Source organism: Podarcis bocagei, assembly GCF_964188305.1.
Source record: "Podarcis bocagei genome assembly, chromosome: 11".
Taxonomy (NCBI): domain Eukaryota; kingdom Metazoa; phylum Chordata; class Lepidosauria; order Squamata; family Lacertidae; genus Podarcis; species Podarcis bocagei.
In genome coordinates, this window is record NC_138136.1 from 41,182,589 (window position 1) to 41,202,313 (window position 19,725).

Below are 19,725 nucleotides of genomic sequence, written 5' to 3' on the forward strand. Positions count from 1 at the left end.
ATGACAGGACAACCACATGTATGTCTTATGGGGTGGTCATTTTGTCACATGAATAGGATTGCACAGGGGAGATGCACAAAACCTGTCCCCTTATCTGCCTTAACTCACAAGCACTCAATTTGTTTAGGCAGTACAGTGGTACCTCGGGTTAAGTATTTAATTCGTTCCGGGGGTCTATTTTTTAACCTGAAACTGTTCTTAACCTGAAGTACCACTTTAGCTGGAGCACAATTTCTGTTCTCAACCTGAAGCAAAGTTCTTAACCTGAGGTACTATTTCTGGGTTAGCGGAGTCTGTAACCTGAAGTGTATGTAACCTGAGGTACCACTGTACACACAAAAGCACACTGAAACCTGAGGTACCACCGTACATACAAAAGCACACATTCAGCCCTTGAGCCAGCCAGAAGCAAACTGCACAAAGCAACAAAGCACAACAAGCTATGGCAGGGAAGGAGGTGTGTTTCATTCCCCACTCCCCTATATATATTTTTTCATTTAAAGATTGGGAATCCATCCACACGTACACCCACAGCTCCACTCCTGCTTTATATGTGACTTGGGCAGACAGAAACATAACTTACCCCCATATCTAGTTACTCCTTTCGCCTGCCATATGACAAGGCCTTCAATTTATGTTGTACCCAGAAACAGATTTTTGAGATGCTACTGGGGGTGGGAGTGGTCATAATGAAATCTTGGGCAGTAATTGTCTAGAAGTGCCTTTATGTTAAAGAGAAAATACAGGAAGTTAGATCAAAGGCCTTTCTAGCTAAGCCAACACGCTGGACTCACACTGGACAAATAGATGCCATTGGAAAGCCCCCAAGCAGGACATCGTGTGCAACAGCACTATCGCATTTGTGTTCCCCAGCAACTGATATTGGAGGTATACATGATCATCATGACTTAGTAGCTGTCGATAGCCTTTCCTGCCATTTGTTTTCCATGAAATTGCCTAATCACCTCTTAAAGTCATCCAAGGTGATGGTCATCCATAACCACATCTTGTGTTTGTGAATTCAGTAATTTAACGACGAATAAGTATCTACCGTACTTTTGTCTACCCTGAAGTTCAGTGTCAGATTGCCACTGGAGCTATAATGAGGAGGTTTCTGAAACCAAGTCGAATACACAAGCATCATTCGCATCTACAAAACAGAATTGCTTAGTTAAGTAGATTATTCATTTCAGATACATCTTTGGACACCCACCTCTCAATCAGTTGGCATAGTTTTATATTCAAACACAGTTGGAAGGGAGGAATAATGCATTGCTAAATGTGCTTTATCACTCTTCTTCCTTCAATAACTCCTTTTTAAAAAATACTCATTAATATTAGTAGCCTAATTTCCCCTCTCTCCCACTTAGAATTTAAAGGAAGTTGCCTTCCTGGTGGAAATACTGTATCTCTAAGCTGTCATCTGGAAACTGAAGCCTATTTATGTTCCATAAATGCCAAATATACATAGGACACAGTGGGATCCTTAGATCCTTTTAAAAAAATTGAAACCAGAGCTACATAGAGCTGCACCAGAGAAAAATGGGACCTTCATGCTAATACACTTTCCACAGAGCAAATTTTAAATGTTAAGTCTAAAAATAGAATTGTCCATGAAAATGACTGATAAACATCTGATTTAAAACTCTAGCTAGGTCTGCAAATAATTAAAACAATTTGATTGGAGAACCAGTGTAGAATAAGACTAGGAACCAGGAAGTTGCTGATTCTAAATCCGCCTCTGCCAATGAGACCACTACTGCGCCTCTAAAAGCTATTCTTCCTTGGCCTCAAATTTCCATGCTGCAATGGGGACAACAGCCATACATGTTGCAGTGGGTACAACCTGCAAGGCTGTTGCTAGATTCTTAAAGCACAAACTGCATAAATGTATAGGGAGCCAATGGATTGTGGTTGGCTGGAGAAGGGATTGAGAAATCTGTCAATTTCAGATTCTGTCTTTTTCTTATTTTTCCATTCATAAATTCGGTTCTCCACATTTCCACAGCAATTCACAAATTTCCTCTTGAAAATTCGTCAGCATCCAATGCTAATTTATCATAATAAGCACATTTCCTGGTGCAGTTTTGACTAATATGTGCATTTTTGCAAGCAATTTCCACTAATATAATGTATTTTGGAGGCAATTTTCACCAATCAATGCATTTTTTCACACACACTTCCCCTAATAAATGCATTTTTGGTACACATTATTTGGTTAGAGATGTGTATTGCAAAATTCAGAGAAGTAGAAACTTCAAAGGATATCTGTGCTTCAGTTTGTATCCTGGTTTGTGAAATATTGAAGTTATTAATACCATAATTGAATAACTGAATCCCTAGGCTGGGGTCACACTGGTACTGTACTTTTTAGCATCCCTAGCTGTCTCCAAAGCATTAAAAAACAAAAATTAAGTGGGGGAGGCACAGGAGATCTGGGTCTCAATAGACAGGACATTAGGCCACCACAAACAAACGCCCTGTAAATATGAGAAGTACTTTGAGAAACACTATATAAATTATAAGTACTATTCTGGTGAGCATTGATTTGATTAAATAAATATATTTCAAACATTTCCCGAATGCAAGCGTTCTATGTAAATATGTTCATGAGTTTTTATGGTGCATCATGTGGTGCTAGCAATCAGCAAATTACTTTGACCAGCATAAATATACTGGCCGGCATTCCAGTCCTTTGTAACAACCTGCCTGCCTGAAGCATTGATCAGCTGATTGATTGACTGGTTTGTGGCCTTATCCAGTTCCGGGGACTCCTGCTCACAGGATTAAACAAATACACATAATAAAGCTATAGTCCAGTGCAGGATTAAATGCCTTTGCAATGCCTTGTTGCATTCTGGCACAGTAGTTAGAATAGTCAGGAAGGAGGCCTCAGTAACATACAGTGTATTATGTGTCTGAATGTCTAATCCATTTCAAAACCTTGCTGTATTCACAAAGCTATTATGCTGGAAAGGAGGGCATGCTTCCAATCTTCTCTTCAACATACTGAACAATGTCTGTGGTTCCCACAACAAGTGCTGCAGTTGCATCCAGACTGGTGTGGTGATTAGAGTGTTGGACTGGGACCTGGGAGGCCAGAGTCCATGAAGGTTGTTCAGTGACCGTGGGCCACTCTCAGCCTAGCCTACAATACAGAGTTATTGTGAGGATAAAATGGGGAGCTGAGAAAACCACATATGTCCCATTCGGGTCTTTGGATATAAATGTAACAGAGAGCCCATTGAAATCAATGGTAGAATTTAATCATGTCTTAAATTAATTCAGTGATTTCAGTAGGAATTAAGTTAACTAACTTAGCCAGGATCTATCTTATATTCTCTAACTAAACTGCATATACAGAAATGGGGGAAGAGGCGTTTTTTTGTATTGTTTTGTTAATCGAACTATGCTATGAATATTCTGGTGTATGTTCAGTCATAAGTGAGTTAAAGCAGTTCATATTTGTAGGGGCAGAGCCCACAAAATGAAGCTGTGTGAAATTGCAATCCAATCCAATAGTGAAGACTCAGGTCTCTTTGGTGGGGCAAATGGGTAGGTAGGGTTGAAGGGGTGAGGCAGTGTGTTCACACACGTATTCATGGCATTCTCTTTATGATGTGTTTATACCATTGTTTGAAGAAGCCAAGTGGCAGATGATCAAAAAGTGGATCATGTGATTCATCTAAGAGCCCAAGATAGTCAGCTGGCATTCGAATGTGGCAGTGGCTTTTATAAGTAAATGAAAGGCTGGATAAGAGGGTATTAAAATTTTTGTGCAGGATAAGTTCCAACCTGGCTGTTCCTTCAGCCTAAGGAAGAGCCAGTGTGGTGTAGTGGTTAAGAGCGATAGACTCGTAATCTAGGGAACCGGGTTCGCGTCTCCGCTCCTCCACATGCAGCTGCTGGGTGACCTTGGGCCAGTCACACTTCTCTGAAGTCTCTCAGCCTCACTCACCTCACAGAGTGTTTGTTTGGGGGAGGAAGGGAAAGGAGAATGTTAGTTGCTTTGAGACTCCTTTGGGTAGTGATAAAGCGGAATATCAAATCCAAACTCTTCTAATTCTGACAGCCCTTGCTGCAGGAAGAAGAGCTGGAGTCAGAGGGGAAGGACGTGATCTTGTTGTTGAGATCTAGACACCACCTCCATAACGCATGTGTAAATGTGCAGTGGTCTCATAAAGTGAGTCTCATGAATAAGTTCACTCTGCCTAGTTGCCTAGTCTCTAATAGCTTAGAGAGAGGGGTATGGCAGCTATTGGGACGTCTTCATTGCTTCCATTCAGTTCTACATCGTTTGACTGGCTCATGACCCTTGGAATCCTGACTTTTGTTCCTTGTTCTTGCTATGAGCCAATACCATTATTGGCTTGAATAAAGTTTTCTTCCTTACTCTCAAGTGACTCACACTCTCAGCAGCTGGTATTCATGGGGATACTTCCAGTGACAGTGGAGGGAGAACATAGGAAGGAATTTGTCTAATCCTTCTTTTAGGCCATCATGACCTCTTGTGGGGCCAAATTCCATAGTTTACTATGCACCGTGTGAAGCGACATTTTGCAGTGATTTTTCCCATCGAGGTCACATTTAACTGGTGCTGTTAACATGGTAGAGAACCCCACAGCTGTGTGTTCCACCCGCTTGCAGCCTACATGGTGCTTCCTGCATGTGAGCATGTATATGGAATGGAAATGGTTGGGATAAAGAAGCTGGAACGGAAAAATGCCTGTGTGCGCTGAGCTTTTAGGGTAGGGCATGTGGATCTGGAGATGCCGCAGTAAAAAAGCCACATACTGTGCTAATAGCCAGGAAAGTGTTTGCTTTGTAGCAACTGAGCAGAGCCACTGCTGATGACTTAGCCATGTTTGCTTTTTCAGGGGAACAGCAGTCATTTGCATCTGTCTCTTTATGCCCTTAGAAGAAAAAAGGGCGAAAGCTACACAAAGCCCAGGGTGCAATGAATGAATATTATTTTCATTGCAAGGCATGTTTGGCTTGTAAAGGCCAGGGGGGGAAAGTTGCCTACGCAAATCACATTGCAAGGATTTTTTTCAGAGCCTAAGGTAAACATTCTGTGTTTAAATTGTCGATTGCTCATTGTGCAATGCTAGAAGAACTACTTGAAATTCAAGTTAAACTTTCACTTCCTCTTAGGGTGGACACAGCTTAGATCCATAACCCTTTGTCCTGGCAGAAGCCTGCTCTCGTCTCAATTGCTATCTGAGTGAATTTAACTTAGGAGTTTAATGGTATGTTATAAAATTTTCAGCATTGACATAAATAAGTAGATAAGGCTTATGTATTCGACAGACTTTACAGTTCTCCAGATTTGTGATGATAGGCCACTAATGATTAATGGTGCTGTCATATACAATTGGCTAATATAGCAATATATATATATACTTTCCATGACTGTGTTATAACATTGTCAGGCTTTTAAACATACCAGCGATGATTTTTAATAAATACCAAGAGGATGTTTGCAATTAAAACTCAAACAAAGGACATTTTCTTCTTTTTCAACTTTGCTTTTTCTGGCAAGTAGATGAGTGCTAATGAAGGAACCTCCAACCAAAATTGGCTAGGACACGTCTTTCTCTCTTCAGAAATATATATTCTTCTCACCCCAATGAAGACATATTATTTCAATATTTATTTATACTGGAACCTCCCTGTGTATTATTATTATTATTATTATTATTATTATTATTGTCAGAGCTGCTTCAAGATCCTAGCTCACAGAGGATCACGCTAGCCAGCGGTCATTAAGTAAAAGTCTTTATTGAGTTACAGTTTCCATTCTCAAGCTGCTACTTGCAACTCTACGTCTAATGGCTAGATCGGCGAAGCTCCGTCTGAGTCTCCGCCCCTTGTGCACCAACTTAATATCCTAGCCCTGCTCCACCTTTTCCGCCTGACTGTCCTCCTCTGGGTCCCTCTACCCCCCGGGGTTTCTTCCTTCCTGGATTCTTCTGACGCTGACCCGGACCCTCCTGCCTCCTTGCGCCGGGCTTTAGGACCTGGTTCCCTTTCCGGGCTGCTTACTGCGCCGCCTTCCTCTGCATTTGAACTTGGCGCGCGCGCCCAGCCTTCCACTTTCCTCTTAACCGTTTCTTCGCTCCCCGATGGAGGTGTGGCCACTCCTGACTCATGCCCTCCCTCCTGTGGTGAGCTGCCAGCGCTTGCCCCCTGGCTCCCTCCTTCTTCCCTGCTCCCTGGCGGTGACGCTGGTCCCGATTTCCAACTGCTCTCCCCTGAGTCCCCTCTGGCTCTATCTTCCTGGGGTGCCCCCCTAGACTCCCCCCTTGCCCTGGCCACTGGTGCTCCTTTCTGTGAATCCTCTGATTCACTGGAAAGACTAGGAGATCTCGGGTCGTCGTCATCACTCATCTTTTCTTCTGCCTCCTCCCCTTCGCTCTCTGTTTCCTCCCTTGGCCTTGCCTCTGCTCCTAAACCCCTGACAATTATTATTATTATTATTTCCTTGCTAAACTTCTACTGCTACTAATTTCCTCTTTCCAGGAAAGGAGCTCTTTAAACATGCCCCCACAACATGCAAGTTGATGGTTTGGTGGCTTGTATGTTGCTGTGTATGGATGGATGGATGCTGCTGCTGGTATGATAGAATGTTTAAGACCTAGTAGCAAGTTGAAGACCAGATCATTCCTTAGGCTAGCAGCACTACCTATGGTGATGTAAACAGCAGCTGACCTCGGGAATTGAAGTAGGTTGCAATGCCTGGCAGACGCCATCACCTGCAGTTCAGCTGAAAAGGCTATGCTTTATGAGGGAGTGAAAGGAGGCCTCATTCCCATCTGCATTTTCACCACCAGAGGCAGTCATGGGATCCAATGATAGGACAAGTGTCTGGACAACACCCCCTGATCCTGTGGGAGTTGCTAAGCTCATGTAGTTCATAGAATCAGATTGGAAGCCTTTTCTGGGGCTGGTCCTATCATTAGGCAAAGTGAGATGATTGCCTCAGGTGGCAGATGCTGAAAGAGGGAGACAGCAGGGGAAGCTCCCCCAGCCATTCCCCTCTCTTGGAGAAGAAGATGCACCTTCTTGTCCTCCACCTCGGGAAGCAAACTATACTGGCCTGGCCCTGGCCTTTTCTGTTGCCTTGGCAACATCACTTGCTTGACACTGACTTGGCAACCCACAATACAAGCCTTACTAGTGAGTTGCTTCCAACCAAACCACTTGAGAAATCATAGCCTCAACAAGAAACAAGATTGATTTACTATAAAATAATAATAATGAAAGAAGCAGCAGGAGCAACTGGTAATTTGTTAAGATTTAAATTTTATTGATCAAATGTCAATTTTCAAGGCAATAGATATCCATGTTCTTTAAGTACTTTGGTACAATAAATATCACATTTTTTGCATTTTGTGAAATACTTGTTATGATTGCAATTGTCTGCATCATTTTCATACAATTTTAATACTAAACTATTATATCCAGTTACAAGAAACAAAATGGCATCTGGCATTTGGTTCTTATTACAAAATAGTTTATGCATGAATTTGAATTTGATTCAATTTGATTATCATGAATTTGATACTGACATGAGGGAGACTGCAGTCCTTTATACACTTACTTAGGAGAAAGTCTCACTGAAATCAATGGGACATACTCTCAATTGACATGTACAGAATAGTCACTTTCAGGTAACTATCTGGTTCAGCACATATAGTCCAGAAAAGTCTGGATCCATAGCAGCAGCAGCAGCAGCAGCAGCAGTAGTAGTAAAGTTAATCTTACATTAAATAAATATCCTCTAGTAAATAATAGTTTGGGAGAACTAAAGGCCAAGTTAGATGTGATTTCAGTAGATCTGTAATCTGATCCCCTCTACAAATTTTGAAAATGATAAATGCACCTCTTTCATAAATGAAAAGTACTATATAAATACCACTACTGCTGCTGCTGCTGCTCTTATTGCTAATGATAAACAGCACTTTACATTGATGTAATAAGAAAATGCTGTACATGCTGAGGTTGAAGAGTTGTTAGCTCATGGTTACCTTCACTGACATCCAAAGCAGAAAAGTAATGGTGTTTATAAAAGCTTTTCCCTTTCCTGTGTAGCTAGGCAGCACTGGGTGCAGTTCTGAGAAACGAAGCCCTGAAATTTCATTCAAACTTCTTGCTGAAAAATATATCCATCCATCAAAAATAGCCAAAAGCAGCTGAAGCGTGCCCTTTATATAATAGCTTTGAGCAAAGATGGATCTCTTGTTCAAAATGAGATCTTAAAGAGGAAGAGACATGGTGATTACATTAACTTAATTACTCTGAGCCATTCTAAAACAATAATTGTAACATTTAAGAAATAGTTAATGGTAACGGGAAGCCACCAGCTTGGGAATTAGCGATATCTAATTAGATGGGTTGTACACCACATCCTGGCTTTTATGTTGGGCTTCTGAGGCACAGCAAGAGTTTCTCCTTTTTTTGCTTGTGTGTTCAGGAGGCTGACTCAATATATTCTGGTGCTTGAGGTGGAAAACCTGTTGTTCTTTTATTTTGATTGTTCTAGAAAGCTTCCCAGTAGATCCACCCCCCCCATGAGTCAGATAAGAACGCAAGAAGAGTCTTGCTAAATCAGGTGGAGGGTCCACCTTGTTTCAGAATGATTGAGTGTCCAGGCCTAGGCATCCCAGAGTTTGAAGGCAGTAGTTGTCCCCTACTGTTGTCGGGTTCTTCAGATTCATGCCCCACCCTTTTCAGTTCTGCGATATCGTTCTTTTAAATGAAGCAACTGGAAATGATCCCAACCAGTTTCCCAACCCTGCTGTCCTTGATGACACCCCAGTAACCCATCTCTTGAGAAGGCTGATTTGACTTCTTTGTGGCAAAGTCGAAAGTGCACTTTGATTAAACTTGGAGTAGTAGAGACGCGGGTGGCGCTGTGGTCTAAACCACAGGGCCTAGGACTTGCCGATCAGAAGGTTGGTGGTTTGAATCCCCGTGACGGGGTGAGCTCCCGTTGTTCGGTCCCTGCTCCTGCCAACCTAGCAGTTCAAAAGCACGTCAAAGTGCAAGTAGATAAATAGGTACCACTCCGGTGGGAAGGTAAACGGCGTTTCCGTGTGCTGCTCTGGCTTAGTCATGCTGGCCACATGACCTGGAAGCTGTCTGCGGACAAACGCTGGCTCCCTCGGCCTATAGAGTGAGATGAGCGCCGCAACCCCAGAGTCGTCCATGACTGAACCTAACGGTCAGGAGTACCTTTACCTTTACCTAGTAAGGTAAATTAATCTGGGATGTTGAGCTAATAATAACAAATTTTGGTTCAGACTAATGGGTCATCTAGTCCCACATCCTGTTCTCAGAGCAGTCTACCAGATGACTTTGGGAAGGCCACGAGCAGAACATGAGAACAATCTTCATTTGTGATCCCCAGCAACTGGGAGCCAAAGGCATTCCATCTTTCCCACTGACAGTAATCTACAGCCACCAACTAGTGGTGCTAGTTGGTTAGGAAAAAAAGCCAGGTATCATTAGGGTTAAGAATTATTTGTTCAACTCAACAATGCCTAAAGATGATCACAGTAGAGTGGACCAAAAGGGTCAAAAGGATCTGGAAGGGCAAGCCACATTACCATTATTATGGTTTGACAAAATCACAGTAGTAGAAATGAAGCTGTTACCAAAAATATTACTCTTATTTTTAAATATTCCATTAGAACATGGAAGTGTTGTAATGGACAAATTACAAGATAATATTATGCAATTCATCTGGAATGGCAAGCTCTGATATTAGGAGAGAAGAAAAGAGTGCCACAGTCCAGACAGATTTATAGAATGGTGAAGTTCGTGAATTACTGTATTGGAGCCGACACTTTCAAGATGAGATGCAACCGTATGTCTTGTTTACACAAATCTAAGACTTTAGGATAATAATAAAGGAAGCATCCCTATTAATTATAACTGTTCTTTGTACATGTATGATACAGTCTGATGTTTTGTTTAAATATCTATAGAGATACACACACGCACACTTGGACAATTAAATTTCATCTTGTATTTTTTTCTAATCAAATATTTGTTTGCCTTTGGGAAAGTTGGGGTATGTGGGTGCACTTGCTTATTTATTATTTATTTACTATTTGTTGTTTCTTTATTACACTTAATACACACCGTCATGCAATAGCTTTCAAACATGGAATGCCAAGATACAGCAGTCTGAGAAAGCAATGTACAGTCCCCCAAAAAACATTCTATCCAGTGCAGCATAATCCCCAGTCATTAACCCAAACTGCAATGCCATATAAATCACAGGAGCTGAAAAGAAGAAGAGCTGAAACAACCAGCAAAATGCAGTAGCTAACCCCCCCCCCAGCCCAGAAAAACTAGGGAGGAAGTGTACCCTTGACATCCCCAGCCCCTCCCTTCAGAATGAGCAATAAACAGATAGGAATGATAGCCAAACATAACCAGCGTGCCAATGTTTAAGCCCTCCTCCCAGCCCTTTCTGTGTACATAATCAGGAGTCACTCTAGCAGCTGCAGTGCATTAGTTCCAGCAGTTTGACAGGCAGCCTCATTGCTCTGGCATAAGAGCTGTCGCTCCACGCTCTGCCTTCCTCTCTGTGTTCACTTGTGAGCAGAGCCGGCAGGAGTGAGCGGAGTCCGCCAGAGCGGACTGTCAGAGGAGTGGCAATGCCTACCAGCTTCGGCGGAAGAGTTAGACTGCTTTTCCCCTTTGCACTTCATTATCTGGACAGAGACGCTCTGAGCGAAGACAGAAGCATGCCGAAATCTGAATAGGCTGGATAAGAGTCGAAGCTCTGTATGGTTCCTCAGAACAAAATTAGCAGGAGGAAATACTTCTCTCTCTCTTTTAAAAAAGCAACAACTCCAGAGCAGCCAAAACAAATATCACGTTGCATTATAGAGAGACTTCGCAAATATCAGTTGCTTTGGAAACATGGCTCAGCAAACAAGCCCAGACACCTTGACCGTACCTGAAGTGGATAATCCACATTGTCAAAATCCGTGGCTCAACGAGGATCTTGTGAAGACCCTGAGGGAAAACCTGTTGCAGCATGAGAAGCTCAAGACATCCAGGAAGTCTTCGTCTATTTCTCCTAAGCTGTCGCCTGTCATCTCCCCTCGAAATTCTCCGAGGCTCTTGCGCAGGATGCTTCTGAGCAGCAACATACCGAAACAGCGGCGGTTCACAGTGGCACATACCTGGTAAGAACAGGACTGTACCTGCCTCCTCTCTCCCCTGTCTCCAAGTTTGGAATGATATCTCATTTTGCATGGGTGGGGAAACATGAGCTGCAATTTTAATGGAAAATCCCTTTTAAAAAATCACAAGCAGAGTCACAGAAGCCATGGGCATGTTTCCATACCTTTAAGAGCAGTAATAGATTAGGCAAGAGACCCAGTTCCCTTATGCTGAAGCTGCTTCTGATATTGATTGAAATGAATGCCATTCCAGATAACAAAAGGAGAAGCCAGCAGGGCTGCACTGACTTTTCTCATTTCTTTTCCCAAGTTCATCCTCGACCCTTCCTCCTTTCTCTGGACAGATTTAAGGGAGGAATGTGTGAAAAGAAAACATGGTCTGACTCACTGCTAAAAGTTGATTTAAATTCTCTTCCCTCTCCCCAGTTGTTGTATTGGGTGTGCATGGGGGAGATGGGGGACCCACATCAGAAGTAGATGGGTGAGGAGATGGTGAGCAAAACTGTACATCTCTAGGTCCTTGTATTGAAATAATTGCTGTGGGAAGTGAGAAAGGAGATATTTTGTCAGTGGAAGAGCCTTTTAGTTGCACTGTGATTATGAAATTTGGGGGGGTGTATTTGTGCATGAGTACAGTTAGATTAGAAGCAGACAGATGTTTTGCTCTATTTTATCCATCTTTGTGCATTTCTTTCTTTTCTAGTAAAACCTGTTATTTAGGTGTTTCCCTGAGAATAGTCCATTGACTTTTGCACTGATCGTTTCTTTCTTCTTTCTTTTTGCATACTCCTTCTTTTTGTTGGCTACCTGTCATTCAAGTATTTTCTTTTGGGGGAAAACTAAAAAATAAAATGTGCCGAGAATGGTGATGTCGTAGAAAGGGAAGAATGACAAGCCTAGAGTAGTTTCTTTTTTTTATTATTAATACAAATGTAATCATTTTAATTAAATGAAGAAGAGTGTTTTAGCCTAAAGGGCATGCACTGCTGTTTGTATGACAGGTTTGCACTAATTCATTACCTGAGGCTGCATGTCCAGAAAGGAAACTTAAGATGGAGATGGAAGAATACTTGTAGAAGCTAAGACCAAGCTGCTACTTAATGGAAACATGTATTTCAATGAAGCATAGATTTCAAGGAGACATAGGGTTTTACCTTTGAAAGTGTAACTTGGCATGAAGCCAATAGGAAATGATGTGTGGCTTGTGGATAGAAAGCATATAAGATTCAAGATGCATCAAGGGAAAGACCCAGAACTTACTATCAGGAGCTAACAGGGTTAGAACTCGGACCGCATTGTTCTTCCCACCACAGGTATCCTGTGTGTTGAGTCACCAGGGAACATCTCCCTAGCCAGTAAAGGATTTTCAGGTACTGCGATTTCACCAACCCTACTTAGTCATTGGCCCACCGCAGCAGGAAGAGTTACAAAGGCTTTTTGTTCAGGATGGGATTTTACTTGGGCAGTGATAAGTCTCCCCTGCCTTGGCTTGCTCGCTACCCTCAGACTCCCAGCTCTGATTCCTGGCTTCATCCCTACCCCCTACACCACCCTGTTATTTTGATCCCCGTCTCCTGCTTCCCGACTCCGACTCAATGGCTGCCTAAGACTCAATGATGGCACCCACGCATAGGAATATCCAGGGGCTGCCATCATGTGCCTGTGGGTCCAAAAGAACGTTGATATCTTTCGCTGGCATCCGAGAGCAGCCAGTAAGGCAGCACATGTAAGGCCCGTTGCTCTCCTGGCTTCCCAACATGGTGGGGTGCTGCCGCTTATTGAGAAGGGGTGCAGAGGCGCAAGGCACAGGAAGCTGGGCACAGGGGGGTGGTGCACATCAGCAGGAGCATTGGATTGGCTCCACCACACCACAGTCCCCCCACGCCTCACCCCTCAACTCTCGGTAAGCAGCAGAGAGCAATGGAGCCTCATCTGCATTGCCTCACTGTCTGCTGCTGGTACCTACAAAAATCTCTGAGTTTTGGGAGGATGCTGCTGGCATCTATGAAGTCACTTGTTCATGGAAGTGAGGGCTATCCATGGCTACTAACCATAATGCTTATGCTCGGCCTCCACAGTTGGAGTACTTCTGAATACCAGTTGATGGAAACCATAAGAGGGGAGAGTGCGCTGTTGCTTGAGACTTGCTTGAGAGTTTCCCACAGGCAACCGTTCAGCCACTGTGAGAACAGGATGCTGGACTAGATGAGCTATTGGCCTGATCCAACCAACTCTTCTTATGTTCTTACATTTTAATGGATGTGTTAAAGTAGATGAAATATGTCTCAGGCCAACTTGGGGGGGGGGGAGGAGAGAAAAAGCTTGAATCAAATTGGGGTCTAAACGTTAAAATTCCGCGAAGCATGATAGTATGAACTAGTTTGACACAGCAGCTTTTTATCATGACTATGAACATATTAGGGAGGCATAACTTTTGAATACTCATTTGGAAATATAATACATCAACTTAATTATAAGTAAACCAAATTCATTTCAGTCACAAGTCATCCTCAGTGGTCTATTATAAACATGCATACACAACATAACATGTACAAAGGATGCATCAATTTGAAATATGCTGTATAATGAGAACTAAGGGGGGAAAAAAGAAATATGAATCACAAGCCCTGCAATTAACATAAATATACTGTAATTATAATGTTATTAAATAACTAACAATATTAAAACAAGATTAAAATAATTTAAATTGGATTGTTGTTTTTAGTATTAAGTGGAATTAAGTATTAAGCTTCTGAATCTGAAGCTCTCATGTCGTCATCTTCAGTAGGAGTCACTGATAAACCCAAAGAGATGTTTTGTTGTTGTTGTTTAGTCGTTTAGTCGTGTCCGACTTTTCATGACCCCATGAACCAGAGCACGCCAGGCACTCCTGTCTTCCACTGCCTCCCGCAGTTTGGTCAAACTCATGTTCATAGCTTCAAGAACACTGTCCAACCATCTCTTCCTCTGTCGTCCCCTTCTCCTTTTGCCCTCAATCTTTCCCAAAATCAGGGTCTTTTCCAGGGAGTCTTCTCTTCTCTTCTCATGAGGTGGCCAAAGTATTGGAGCCTCAGCTTCAGGATCTGTCCTTCCAGTGAGCACTCAGGGCTGATTTCCTTAAGAATGGAAAGGTTTGATCTTCTTGCAGTCCATGGGACTCTCAAGAGTCTCCTCCAGCACCATAATTCAAAAGCATCAATTCTTCGGCGATCAGCCTTCTTTATGGTCCAGCTCTCACTTCCATACATCACTACTGGGAAAACCATGGCTTTAACTATACAGACCTTTGTTGGCAAGGTGATGTCTCTGCTTTTTAAGATACTGTCTAGGTTTGCCATCGCCTTCCTCCCAAGAAGCAGGCGTCTTTTAATTTCGTGGCTGCTGTCACCATCTGCAGTGATCATGGAGCCTAAGAAAGTAAAATCTCTCACTGCCTCCATTTCTTCCCCTTCTATTTGCCAGGAAGTGATGGGACCAGTGGCCATGATCTTCGTTTTTTTTATGTTGAGCTTCAGACCATATTTTGCGCTCTCCTCTTTCACCCTCATTAAAAGGTTCTTTAATTCCTCCTCACTTTCTGCCATCAAGGTTGTGTCATCTGCATTTCTGAGGTTGTTGATATTTCTTCCGGCAATCTTAATTCCGGCTTGGGATTCTTCCAGCCCAGCCGTTTTACATGACCCCAAAGCCTTGATTATGCAGATTTTTTAATCCACTGAAAATCACACACGCACACACACCCCACTGCCATACCACAAGCTGCTGTTGAAATCCCATTGGTTTCAAAAACAGTTTGCCATGTTGCATAGAGATGGGGCAGTGGACATCTGCTTAGGAAACAGAAGCCCAAAATCATATTGGACATGCAGAACAAGCCACACCTCTAGCCAAATTCTCTGGAAGACAATTGGTAATTTCCCCCAATTACCACTTCTATGCTAGGATGGTTTGTTTGGCATAATATGGGAAATGCTTATCATGGACAAAATAGCTGTCAGATTAGAACTGATTTCAAGGATGATTTCTTGGGAAATTATTCCTGTTTCTGATATATCTTGACTCTAAAAGTGGGGTGCATAAAGTGCCTGTTAAACTCAGTCCTATATTATATTGTGATATTGACACTGGCAGACCTCATGCTTTCACCCGAGCTGAAAATATGTTGGGGAAGAAATTACAAATGTAATACTGCGTGTTATTCTTTCCATGTATTGATCTCTGGTCACTCTGAAAGGAGAATATGAAAGTGAAAATTGCAGTTTGATCGCTGAGATCATCTGGATTGCTGTTAGGCCATATTCACAGCACACATTTAAGGCACTATGATACCACTTTGAACAGCCATGGCTTCCTCCAAAGAATCCTGAGAGCTGTAGTTTGATAAAGGTGCTGGGAAACCCAGCCAGATGGGTGGGGTATAAATAATAAAGTATTACTCTTATTCTTTAGAAAGCCCACCCCCACCCTACTCCCCATTACAGAACTACAGTTCCCAAAATTCCATTTGAAGAGGGATTGATTGTCAAACTACTCTGGAAACTGTAACTCTGAGAGAGGAATAGGCATCTCCAAACAACTCTAAGCTCCCATAATTCTTTGTGAGAAGCCATGGCTATTTAAAGTGGTATCATAATGTTTTAAATGTGTGGTGTGAATAAGGCCTTAGTTGTCCCCCATATCTCTGAAGCAGAGGGCTCCATCTGCACTATACGTTTAAAGCACTATTATATCACTTTAAATAGACATGGTTTCCTCCAATGGATACTGGGAACTGTAGTTTGTTAAGGGTGCTGAGAGTCGTTAGAAGACCCCTTTCCCCCTCACAGCACTGCAGCTTCCCAGAATGGTAGCTCATTTACAGGAATAACAATTCTCAGTAGCCTTAACAACCACAGTTTCTGGGATTCTTTGGGGGAAGCCATGAGTGCCTAACGTGGTGTGATTCTGCTTTAAATCTATAGTGCAGATGGGATCTAGAAATTGAGCAATTAGTCACGCCAGTCCCATGTTGCAGAATACACGCTGTGCAATATTGTCCCAGAAGGCACCCTTGCTTTTGACTTTCAGGCATCCCTTGAGGACTTTTTCATCCTGACAGGTTTATTCAGTTGGATATATAGATATAGATCTTCATTCATTTTAGATGAGCCTGTCATTCTTGTGATTATTTTGCATTCTTATACGATATGTTATGATGTGTGCCGCCTTGATATTTTAGGTGAGTGGGTGGTGTAGAAATACATCTGCAAATAAAAATAAACAGAATTGGTGGTTATGTTGGAAATGAATTGCAAGTGAAATGTTAGTTAAATGAAATGTCTGTTAACGCATTGCTCTTTAGAACTGAAAAATTTCCAAGTAAAGTAATTCTCAGCAAACAAGAATTCTACTGAGGCTTCCTTTAAAACAGAGGAACAACATCTCCATGACACTTTTATTGCTGGATGCAAGCAGAGGCTGTAACTTCTGCTGTATGAGTTGCTAATGAGTCACAGGATATGCATGGGATTCTTTTGACACGTCTTTTTGAATTAATAAAGATGGTCCTTTTATACTGTTACTTTGGGCTGCTTCCCTCAAATCACAGTGCTGGTGCAAGACCTATGGTAGCAAATGAGAACTATATTGCAGCCTTATAAGTGCAACCAACAACAAAACACTGCAGTGTGAAGTGTTCCCACTTTAGCCAGTCAGTTAGCCACGCCATCCTTCCATTTCATTCCATCCTCCCAACCAGCACTTTCTGTCCAGCCCATCAGTCTTCTGTGGCCACTGAGCATGCTTGGTCTTTCTTGAGTTGTTTTTGATTCTCCCCAGCTATTTTTTTTCTAAAGGGTTTTAATAACAAGGATTTTCCAGAGCCCACCAATACCTGCCTCTTTGATTTGCAAGGCGCCATTTTGGCTACATAAGGAATGATCACTCAGAGAATGAATTTATATTAGTACATAGAGCAAGAGCCAACATTAAGCCCTCCAGAAGTTATTAGACTACAGCTCCCATCAGAGAATGGGAGCTTTGGCCTAGAGAATGTGGCCAAAGGTCAGGGGTGACGGAAGTTATAGTCCAGGACTTCTGGAGGTCATCTTGTTGATGACCTCTGGTATATAAGATAACCTTTTCTCTTCAGCCTTGTCTTCCCATCCTCCTGTGACAAGCTTCCCTCCCCCTAGTCTCCCATAACCAGGAGAGGCATGAAGAGGGCGAAGAAGTTAGCTTCACACAGACACAAGTCTCAGATTGCTTGGGGGAAACCCTGGAGAGGAGGGAATTGGGCAGCTGTTGGGAGGCAGGGACCTTCAGTCTCAGCAACTGCTTCATGGGGGCAAGAACTGCTGGAGATAAGTTGCTGTGCTGATTTGGCCTGACTCGCCTGTGCAGATCCTGTTTTTGCTAATAAAGAGTGAACTCCATCTTGCTCGGTGCAATTCACAGCTGGCTCACTCCTGTCAGTATACCCCATGGCCATGTGAATGGGCTTTGAGTTTAGACATGATGAGCTTTTTAGCAAACCAAGTTATTTATCTCTCCCCCCCCCCCCGTCCTTTTTCATAATAGCTGGCAGGGGTTACACATTGTAACTTTATACCAGAAGAACTGTCTTAGTGGATCAAGGCAATGATCTATCCTGCTGGAAATCCTGTTTACTGCTGTGGTCAGTTGGAGATGTTTGAGGAATCTTATTAAAGCACAGGCGTCTGACAGTATACACCAGCCCCTGTCGAATTGCATCCAGCCTCCGGCAATTTATAATGTAAAGATACTCTGCAACTCTTAGAGAAGGGCTGCTGAAATGTCTGTTTCTTGACAACTTGTCTGGGTCTGAGTTTTAGCTCGTTTATACTGTTGACCATCAATGTCAGACAGAAGGAAGTTCCCACCGATCAATGTAGTCATTAACAATGTTTCCCAACTGTGCTCTATCTATATTCTTTTTGAATCAGGGTGGGCTGAACTATACACAAACCTTAGAATGCCAGCACCACTGAATTATATATGGTCCTTTTGATATTAGCTATATTGATTTCCTTCTGAGTCCTAATAATTCTTTCTACCAGCTAAAGAGGCTTAAGCTCTATCAACAATAAATTGCAAGGCCGTTCTTCCATAGCAGCAATAATTAATTCATTACCATCAATTCTGCATTTTTGGATCGTGAGTGCCATCTGGCCTTGTAAATATGTCCACTCTCTTTGTGCTACTGGAACATTCTGTAACTCCATCATTCAATGTAGATCTTTTGTTCAAATTCATTGGGCAGAGTTTGGGTACGTTAGATACCTTGGTAATGCAAACAATAAGAACATCAATTCTATCTAACTAACTACAATACATAGTTTTAATGTCAGGGTTGGCCCAAGACATTGTACTGCTGGAGTGAAATGACAAGACAGTGCCCTTTCAATCCATATGCAGAAACCAACCAGACTGGTAGTTTGAGAGGTGCTGGTGAAGAGGCATCAGGCTAGCTTAAGGGTACCAGGAAGACCACATGTCACACACAACTCTGTTCTTCAGCTCTCCATCACCACTCCCTGTCCCTCAGCACCTGGGAAGTACAGCTACTATGTCACACTGCTTAATGGTAGGGCTGGCCCACTTTAATTTGCTGTGGAATATTTGGAAACAAATCAAAGGCTACTAGACATGGTGCTAATATATTACCTCTGGGATCTGGATAACAGTAGCCGGGGAGCAATAGCAGTGGAAGAGGATTGCTGTGTTCATGCTCTGCTTGTGAGCTTTCCATAGGCATTTGGTCAACCACAGGGGGAAATGGGATGTTAGACTTGATCCAGCAGGGCTCTTCTTAGGTTCTTTAAAATGGCTGGTTACAAAAGAGAGAGAAAAAAATGAATGCTCAAGACAGATTGTAGGAGTTCCATGTCCACCATCAAATAATCTGTGCTATTCAGAAGCAACAGCGGTGAGGCCCCATTGTGATTGCAGCTGTGGCCATGGCATGGGGTAGTTGTCTTCTAATCAAGTCACAGGGCCCCTTGATGGCAAGATATTAAGACTCTGCTGATCACTTTTGAGAAACTCTGCCATTGTCCATCCAGTCATTGATGACCAGTGCAGTGGGGAGCAGGATCTTGCTGGTGGGCTGCATCCTGACCACCCATGGACTATTTTGATAAGTGAGCAGGGGCCACCCACCTGTCGGTCACTGACATGACAAAGGCACCACGTAGCCCAAAGTTGTTGGTTTTTTAATCCTTTGCAGACATAGCTCGATCCAATCCTTCAGAGGAAAATGGTTTGCCCCAGTGGTTTCAGTTCAAAACACAGAAACATTTCCTCTTCCCAGGTGTGTCTCAAGCCGTGGCTGCTGCATTGTTGGCTTGACATCAAGCCAGTGATTCAAAGGAATTTTCGCACTTGCAGTAAGCCCTGCTTGGGGGTTTACTGCATCTGCCATCTCATTTGGGCTTCCTGTAAGCACCAATCAGCTGGTTGGTGTTAACAACATGGAGCATGTGGAGGTCCCAACTGGGAATTCCGTAGTGCAGCTGATCCC

General features: G+C 42.8%; 1 protein-coding gene across 4 annotated transcripts in view; it reads left to right on the forward strand.

The window, feature by feature from the left end:
- PDE4D (phosphodiesterase 4D) overlaps positions 1 to 19,725 on the forward strand; it is a 654,687-nt gene that overhangs the window by 269,333 nt on the left and 365,629 nt on the right. For 2 of the 4 annotated variants that reach the window (XM_081212800.1, XM_081212799.1), the window contains exon 1: positions 10,381 to 11,207. The exons of the other annotated variants lie outside the window; for them this stretch is intronic. In XM_081212800.1, the coding sequence (XP_081068926.1) occupies positions 10,939 to 11,207 (269 nt within the window). In that variant the 5' untranslated portion in view covers positions 10,381 to 10,938. Of the gene's footprint in view, positions 1 to 10,380; positions 11,208 to 19,725 lie in introns of those variants that run through there. 4 annotated transcript variants of the gene reach the window in all.